The 9,170-nt window shown below is 50.7% G+C and overlaps 1 protein-coding gene across 1 annotated transcript; it reads right to left on the bottom strand.

Annotated features, from left to right (window-relative positions):
- Window positions 1-730: 730 nt before the first annotated feature.
- On the bottom strand, window positions 731-7,118 carry LOC116497955 (TLC domain-containing protein 5-like). Its single transcript, XM_032202041.1, has 3 exons — window positions 7,067-7,118; window positions 4,824-5,023; window positions 731-4,416 (listed from the first exon to the last, which is right to left on the bottom strand). Exons 2-3 carry the CDS (start codon window positions 5,020-5,022, stop codon window positions 3,878-3,880), a joined length of 738 nt encoding a protein of 245 aa, XP_032057932.1. The 5' UTR covers window position 5,023; window positions 7,067-7,118; the 3' UTR covers window positions 731-3,877.
- Window positions 7,119-9,170: the final 2,052 nt, after the last annotated feature.

The following is a 9,170-nucleotide window of genomic DNA, read 5'->3' as shown; positions in this document are numbered from 1 at the left end:
AATTATTGCAGTCCCTGACACCACTTCACCATGCAGCCAGGCTGCTTGTAGAGTGTTAAACAGGCCAGTAACTCTAGAGGACTCAACACTACACAGCTGCTCCGCAGTGCTGGAGGATTTTGAGGTAGATTTAGGGTTACACTCAAACAAAATTCACTTAGCTGTTCATAGAAAACAGACTCTGGCATGATAGATCTCTGGCAAATACTGTGACCATAAGCAAGGTAGAGTTGGTTCTGGGTCTGCACAGTGCCTGGGTGTCTCACTGAAAGCACCACTGACATTTTCCTCTCCTGTTTCAGGAGCACCATTTGAAGACAGCTTTTGAAAGGGCACCTTTCTAAATCACATTTGATGAAGATGTTCCCCATGTCACTGGCTTTCCAAGTGCCAAGCTGTCGCATTAAGGGCAGAAGAACCCCCGTGTGAACAGATCTGAGCCCTGCGCAGCATCTTCATGGCAGCTCGCACCTCCCACAGCAGATTAAGTGACAAAGTGCCTGGGGAGCTTTGGGGCACGAACAGAACAGGATGTACACAGCTCCCTGCAGCTGCACAGACCTGCAGTTTCTCTCTGGCCCTGAGTGAAAGCAGCCCCCCAGCATGTAAGCAATACCCTGGCGAGCACACGGAGTGACAGACCAGCACCTCTCAGCCCCCAGCTTTGTTCAACGCCAACTCATGCAGCAGTACACAGAAGAACTCCATTCAAAGACAGAAAACCAAATTCCTCATATAATTAAATAATCTTTATTTTATAAAACATAATACAAAGCATCTACACCATTCACTGGTGGAACATTAGTTGCTATTACACAGTAATGCAAACACAAGTTATTATTTCACACTAGTTCTGCAGTTTCCTTTTACACTTTGCTGCAGGCACCACGGACTGGCCTGAGGACAGGTCCCACCGTGTGCTCCACAGCTTACAGGTTATACTTCTGCTTGGGTCTGTGATTCTATGCTGGAGCCCACCAGGCAGACTACGAAGCCTTGCTCTGCAACATCACTGCTAGTTCTACCTCACAGAGCCATTCCTAACTGCTGTTTTGTTTTCTGGTGCCTTTGCTTAGCATCTAAAGCCTCGACATTGATCACTTCTTCCAACCCAGTTCCCCCCAGTTCAAAGAAGTATTTTCATGCAATGTGCTTCACGGATACCTGCAATCGAATCACCAAGTCTGCTCGGGAAACTGCTCCTGCTGGGCAAGACAAGTGCACTGAGAAATGAACAGGCTCCGTTTTCAGCTGCGCTTCCTCAGGACCTGCTGCTGAAAGCCCTCCCTGCGATCTTAGCCCTTATTCCCTGGTCAGGCTGGCTGCCGAAACTCTTCTGACTCCGGATTTGTTGCAGTCCTCAGTAGGGAACACCCTCCAGGCATCCTTTCTTTAACCTGGGAGTCTAGCTGAACAAGAAGGACCTGGGCTCACTTTTACATGGATGTCTAGCTCACTTGTTTCAACTCTTACCCATAAGCAATGCTGCAAAGCACTTTGCAGTCATGCTTTTAAACAAGCCTGATGCTGGGAAGTGTCACGTTCAGGTTAGAAATAACTAAATATGGGCCACAGAGAGAAGTGCTTCACTCCGAGCAACAGCAATTCGCCTTTATACAGCGCAGCTTGACAGAGACCACCAAGCTTTAATCAAAGGTGGCTTGGTGGTAACAGATGAAAACACCCCACGAGGTAGCTGAATATTGTACCCACTTCACGAGGGGGGTAAGCTGAGGCAAAAAGCCTCCTTGACACATCCCACGCCCGCAGCAGAGCTGGGAAGGAACCGGCGAGCCCTGACTAGCCCTTCTTGCCTCCCTCCAAGGCAGTCACATCACTTCACTGTGCCGAATGAGTCAAGTTTGGGTTGAAAGACCAGCTCATCACCAGCTGGCTCTGCTGATCGGAAGCCCTTTGGCTGCAACAGGCAAGGCTGGCAGCAGCACGACAGCCCTGGTGCTGAGCACAGAGCTTAAAGAACACACAGGGAAACAAACGGCAGCTGCTGCCAGCTGGGCAGCAGGTATTTTTCCCCTGTAAATGGAACCAGACAGATAACTTACATGTTTTCTTCTGGACAAGTACACTTCTCTGCTTAAAAAAAATGCCAGGTTCTGTGCCTCTCATTTCTTTAATTATTGGGCCATAAAATAAGTCTCTCTTACCCTGTAAATGTTCACTTTCATCAAGTGAACCAGATCTAATCAGGAAAGGAGAAGTGAATTTAAAGCCCAGAGGTCAAAGCATCAATGCAGATGAAGAAAAGCCAAGATGAGGTCTCTGGCTTGAAGAGGGCAGAGGACAGATCTGGAGCTGGGTGTCTCTCCCACCCTAACTAGTGGGTTTTGAATATGTATCCTTATTACTCTTTAACCCAAAATCCCAGTTTGGATCTGAAGAAACTCTCTTGTCAAAACTGTTGTCTGTGGTCCTTGGAAAAAACATCAATGCTCATTTGAAGTGAGCTGTATTTGTACTTCCACCTACAGTCCTCCACTGTCCTTAAACGCTGGGACAGACTCTGGATTCAGACACAGTGACAGGAATCTGGATTGACACCTTCAAGAGCAACAGAAATACACAGCCTTTACTACAAGTCGGGTTCTGCACCCTGTTCCCTTTAGGCTGCCAGAAACGGCAAGTACAGATTATTCTGCAGTGATCTGCAAATACACCCTACATTTACTGCTCTTGTTTTTAGAAGTTACAGCTTGGGGAAGGTATTTGAGGGTCTCAGGACAAGCCACTGGGTCTCAGGCTTGCTCCAAACTATGCCTGCATTTGGGCCAATAAATAAAGCAGAGGGAAGTTTGCCGTTCTGCAGACACAGCAGCGCTGGGCCCGTGTTGGAGGTCAGAAAACCACTTACAAGTCCTGATGGGGCTTCTCATAAAGGAGAGCGTTGGTCACTCACGGAGCCAGGAGCAGAATTTAGAGGGCGTGGGCAGAGCTTTAACAGTCAGGAGTGAAGAGGGGGAAAAACGTCACAAAAGCGCTTCCCATCAGGGGCTGCATCTTTGGGTGTGTTCATGGAGCACCGAGTCCTGCAAGGTGCCAGTGCTGACCAGAGCTTCTGGACACTACTGAAAAATAAGTTACCAATACGTTATTAAATAAGTTATTGAAAGAAATTAGGGTAGGAAAGAGTGACCTGCTTAAAATACTGTCCCTTCTAGAGTCACGCTCTAGCTCAACCACCAGAACCACTTCTCCCAAAGGAACCACGGGGATAATGAACAAAGTGCAGGTAACAACCACCATTCTGCATTTACATAGCACCTCTCAAGTGAAGATCTGAAAGTGCATAACACAGATGGATCGGCTCCATCACCCCCAATTCACAAATGGGGAAATTAGGCACAGAGTTGGAGAGTTACGTGACTTGCCCAAGGTCACATAACAAGTTGGTGGAAGAGCCAGGAATCCCAGCTCCCACGAAACAATAAAACACTCCTTCCTAGCAGTACGTCGTCACTCCAGCTGCCTAGACTGTACAGGACACTGAACATCGACATCTAGTGTTATGTTCTCATCTCTTCCAAGACCATAGCAATGCCGAAGGAGTTAGCTGCTAACACTGCTATTTACACCTGCACTGCTGGACCAGTTACAGTTAGTCAGTAAAATTAGCCCTTCTTTCACCCCTATCATTTAGCGTATGCTTACGTACACACCGAGCTAGCCTCTGCCAGGCCAAACACTGCAGATCCGATGAATCCATGGCACAGCTCCATGGATTTCAATGGAGTTATGCCAGGGATAAATTTGGCTCCAGAATTGCTAACGTGTGTTGGCTCCTCTCCCGACAGTGGCATCTCAGGCATGATCCCCTTCCTGCCAGCCCGTGAACTCGAGGAAGTTTTTACTCAGCATCCAGTCAGTGGTTTTTCAGATGGCCGTTCGTTTTCAAGTACAGCTCCTCACTCCTCCGACTCCTCCAAGCGTGGTACTTCTTCATGCTCTTCCTCCTAGCGAAGCGACAGATGCTGACCATGAAGACCCAGGAGACGGCGTACATGATGACACCACCCAGCTTGATGTACCACCTGGGCTTGGGAGAGGCGAGCTCACAGTACATCAGCCAGGCCCCCACTCCGATCCGCACCCCGGTGAAGAGGACCACGAAGAAGAAGTCCACCACGTCGCCCGTGAGGCTGTGGTAGCACCCCGTCTCCTTCAGGAACCAGCGGGCTTGCAACAGCGGGTTCGTGATCTCGCTGCCGAAGATGACAGCGTTGACCTCTGCGGCCGACTCCCCGAGTGCCAGGGATGCTGTGATGCCCAGGATGCTCACCAGGTGGTGGGCCAGCATCAGGGCACCCTCTGTCTGGAAGTAGACGCACCAACAGAGGTCGAAGAGGAAGTAGCCCAAGCTAAGGCACAGCCCGTGTACCTGGAGAGTTGTGTTTGGTGATCCTGAAACACAGAGACACCAGGAGAGCTTTAGAGCAAGGAGGCAACCAGCAGGCAGGTTCTGAGATGGGGAGAGGGGATTCATCTTCAGCACAGGCAGGCTGATATTGTCCTGTACTGGTCACAGCTCCATCAGAGAAGTCAGATGAGCCACAGCACTGCAATTGTTAGTCCAACAGCTGCAGCCATGTAATGGCCACACAACGTGATCAGACTGCAGCTGGGGGAGGCATTATGCCAGCAAAACACAGCACCAGTCTCCCCTTTTCTCTAATACCTTCAACCACAAAGCACCTCAGATATCCCTGCAACCAACATCCCTCACGTGGGCTAGGTATCAAGGCAACAGGAAAATCCCACCTTGTGCCGGCACCCACTGTGGGGCTCAGGAGCACAAATTCACCACTCACCTGGGTGACTCAAAGGCCAGGGGCCATCGATGAAGCCAATGTAAGCAGAGAGGCAGGTAGCGAGGATGCCGTGGGTCAGCGTGACCAGCCTGCAGCTCCATTCGTAACTCCGGTGCTTGTAGCGATGGCAGAACCACGCGTAGAGGGAGAGCCAGGCAAGCAGGCTGCAGGCTACTCGCAGGGGCAGGGTGAACAGCATCCTGACACAGGAACACAAGCACAAAACGCATCAGAAGGACTCACCTTCAACATTAACACAACCCTGGGGAGCATTTCACCAGCAGCCATCCCAGCACTGCACGTACAGGGCTGTTTCCTGATGGTGTTGTTTGCTCCTGACAATTTTATTTTTTTTTTTTCTGCAGAGGAACTGCAGCCTCTCTGGAGAAAGGCCCACACCAAAGAGCAATTCTTGCCAATTTGGGCAGATTCACCATGGGGCCAGCAGCACACAGACCCCACCAGAACCCCCTCAACTATGAGGCTGCATCGAAAACAATTCCTTGCAAGACAGTGAGTTCCTAGCTCACTGAAGAGAAAACACATCAGAATTTGGTAACGCACCTCAGGTGACTTCCCCAACCAGTCTACAGTGCAGGATCTGCTGGGATATTTTAGTGCTCCTCTGCACTGCCTGAGGGACAGGCTGAGGAGCTCCACATCTAGTGACAAGGCTTTGATCCAGAGCTACTCCAGCCCCTTCATTTTACTGCCCTGCCCACGTAGTCTGCACTTCAATGGTCTGCTTGTGTTGCCCCACCAGATCTACTTATCCCACCTGCTGTTTGCTAGGCTGGTTCCTCCTCTACCGCAATAAAAAACAAGAAAACCCAAAAAACACAGTCTCTTGCTAGGTCCACACACTGAACTCTCCTACCTGCAGACTTCACATAATTTTTTTCTGGCACCAAGACCTCCAAATCTTTTTGATGCCAAAGGATTAGCAGCTATGCCCATAAAGATTTTTTAACCCGTCCTTCTTTTCTATGTCCTCCCTCATGCTTGTTGATGTTTATAAAAGCTCTCCAAGACATACAAGATACGTCTCGTTATTTCTGGGCATTCAGGGAAGTGCAGCAAAAGAAGCTGAGTCACACTCAGGCCACGCAGGTCTCCAGTTGTGCCAAAAGCACCGCCGGTCCTGGGGCTCGCTGAGCACCACGGCTGGGGAACACCAAGAGGATACGCATGGTGCAGAGTCAGAGGTGCAGTTCCCAACCTTCCTGCCTGGCCTGTTTTAAGTGTGACCAGGCATGACTTAGGAGGCTGGATAAACAAAACCATTACGCTTTAATGGGCCTCGGGAACACGGGGAGATGAAATAAGGATGTGATTAACTGCTCTGACTGGGTGTTTCCATTGGCATCCCTGGTACTCGAGGCCCATATGCACTCACAGTCGGGGTAAGGCAGGAGGAATCCTGATGTGACAGAAGGGACTGATGAGCTGAGGAGCCTGCTGGAAGGACACCTGACCTGTAAAAAAGGGCAAAAAGCCTGCTGGAAGGATACCCAACCTGCAAAAAAAGGGCCAAAAGCCTGCTGGAAGGACACCTGAACCTGCAGAAGAGGGCAATAAGCCTCCTGGAAGGGCACCTGAACCTGCAAAAGAGGGCAAGCATGTCGAGGTGTTTTCCACACCTACACCTGAAAAAAAAAAATCTGTATTTCCCCAGGGGAAAAAAAAAAAAAAAAAAAAAAAAAAAAGGAAGGGGCTTTCTTTCAATTACACATCAAAGCTCAATGCCTGTCATTAGCATGTACAATATATATTTTATCTGTCAATTCTGCCTCTCACTGCACACTGAAAAGGGCAAAACCCTTTAAAACAGGCAGTAATTATATTATTATCCATATCACCCCTTTAGAAGGAGCAGCATTGTTTGCATTATCAGCAGCACCGGAGCCACGAATAAAAGCAGAACAATCCAACGCGCCTCAAATCCCAGCCCTGCTCACCCCAATAGAGCTTCAACCCCTGACGGACATCTCCAGAAAAGGATCACCTCCTCCTTTTTCTAAAAAAAGGGAAAAAACACCCCAACATCACCCCACAACCGTGCACAGGCCCCATCCCCTCCAGCCCCCGGAGGCCCCGCTGCGGGCCTCGCCTCGGTGCTCCCCAGCCTGGCTGCACCCGGAGCCGGCTGCCGGAGCCAAGCAAGGCCGGGGCTGTAGGGCTGGGGTGGTGGAGGGCCCTTGGGGGGTCCCCCCAGCCCTACAGGGGCCTCCCCACAAACCCACCTGCAGGAAGCGGCTCGGCCGCCGCCGCGGCTGCTGGGCCACGCTCCGTGCCTGGGAAGAGAAAGTGGCGGCGGCGGCCGAGGGGCGCCCGCTGGCGGGGCGGAGGGACGGCGGCTAGCCCTGGGGAAGGGGCCCGGTGCTCGCCCCCAGACCCTCAGCCCCAGGAAGGGATGATTGGGGTCAGGGCTGTGCCCCCCCCCAGTCCGCTCAGGCCTTGGTTTTGGTGGTCAGCGGGGTGTTGCTCGCGGAGCGAGGCAGCCACAAGGCACGCACGGAGCATCCCTGTGGCCTGCGGGCACGGGAGATGAGCCCCACGCAGCCACGGCATCACTCATCTCGTGTCCCAAAGATAACAGGCGCAGCCACGGCCGCGTCTTGCTCGCATCCAGGCGGGAGGGGACGTGAACCGGCTCTCCTGCGGGAGTTGCCGAACCGCAGCAGCGTGAAGGCAGCGTACCCCGCGGGGTTCGTCACCAGCACAGCACGGAGCGTGCAGCTTCAGCAAGCTGGGAAAGCACACACCCCTGCCCTAAGCCTACCCTCCCAGCCTGTGCTTATGCAGCAGTTGCAAAGCCTGGTGATTTCTTCTCACTGCAAGCATTCGGCACAAACACACCTATTTTCCACCTTCCCCCCCCCCCCCCCCCCCAACAGAGCAGCAAAACAGGGTGCTTCAAGTATCTCACAAAAAAATCTTCCTCCGACCAGCAGACTTATTTCTTTCTTAAGTTTCAATCAAAGCAATCTCTCACACCCTGGATTAGTATGTATTTTCATCCTGTCGGGTTTTACCTTTTGAAATACAAATGGTGGGAGTGTCATGTCAGCCTCTCATGACACTTGTAACCATCCTGTTTTCAGCTGGGTATCTCCCTATCTCACCTTTCCAGTTCAAGCCAGGCACAATTCCTATGGCTACGAGACGCTCATCCTTCTGCTATTTCAACACGACATCCTTACTAGCATTAATAGCACACTTGTTTCCCTGACAAATCTTAGGTCTCATCTTGCTTTCCTCCACCTCTGTTGGACCAGGCACCAGGCCAGCCCTAATAGCCTCAATGACAAATGAGACAGAGCTGTTCTGACGTTCAGTTTAGGATAAAGAACAGCACGGGTACACAGAAAGCTACAGGACTAATGTTGACTCACGGCACAGAAACTGAGCAGGCAGGAAGAACAGCAGAGACGGTCACAAAAGAACAGAGTCTCAAGAAGGCAAGGATTATTTACTGCCAGGGGTGGTATTAGAGGAGGGGTTTTCTGTGGTTTTATTTTACATTTTTAAGATCATATGATGTGAGACATTTGCATACAGTGAGATACAAGGTGGCAAGCTAACTCACCTCCCAGTGGACTGTACCAGAAATTAGGTGCAGTTTCTACGCTAATTTTCTTGTTTGCTTCGTGCAGAGTCAGCTGTTTCAATAGGCAGGCTGAGTTCCACTGGCTTACTTTGCCTGCGGATGAATAGCATTCAGCAAAACAGCTCAGGACAGGAACCTCTCCTAACAGTTATTTGCACACTACTGCCCATTATAGTATAGCTATACCCTTGCTCATCATTCAGTTCTTCCTTTTCTTTCCGTACCTATTCTAACAAGAGCTTATAGCACCAAGAGGGTCACAGGATTTATTAGCTCACCTTCACTTGGAAACTATTTGTCCAAAAATGAACTGGGAATATACAGCAGCAAAGGCACCGGTGCTGCAGAGAGGAGGCAGCCTGGGAAGTAGGCCACGGCCAGAATTTAACAGGAGCTCCATGACCCATGCCCATCAAGAGCAAGCACCGCCTGACTCATTGGCAAGGCAGGTTATGGGTTCATTAGTCACAACTGTGAGCTTCAGCTGACCCTCATTCATCCTCCAGACCTCAAGCCAGAGCCCATGGCTCTGCCCAGGCTTGTTTGCCCACCAGGTCTCTTCTTCCCAAGCTGCACAAAAGGGCACAAGCCAGAGCTTTGCCAGTGACTACTGGCCTTGGCATGCTTAGCCTTCCCTCAAGCCTGCTTCGCTCAGGAAAAACTTCAGTTGCCCTCCTTAAGACGCAGAACAAAAGAAAATTACAGCAATTGTTTCTTTTTAAAAAGAGAACATGACT

Source organism: Aythya fuligula, chromosome 22 (genome assembly GCF_009819795.1).
Source record: "Aythya fuligula isolate bAytFul2 chromosome 22, bAytFul2.pri, whole genome shotgun sequence".
Classification (NCBI taxonomy): Eukaryota; Metazoa; Chordata; class Aves; order Anseriformes; family Anatidae; genus Aythya; species Aythya fuligula.
The sequence above is the reverse complement of the archived record's forward strand: the minus strand, read 5'-3'. Positions and strand labels throughout refer to the sequence as shown.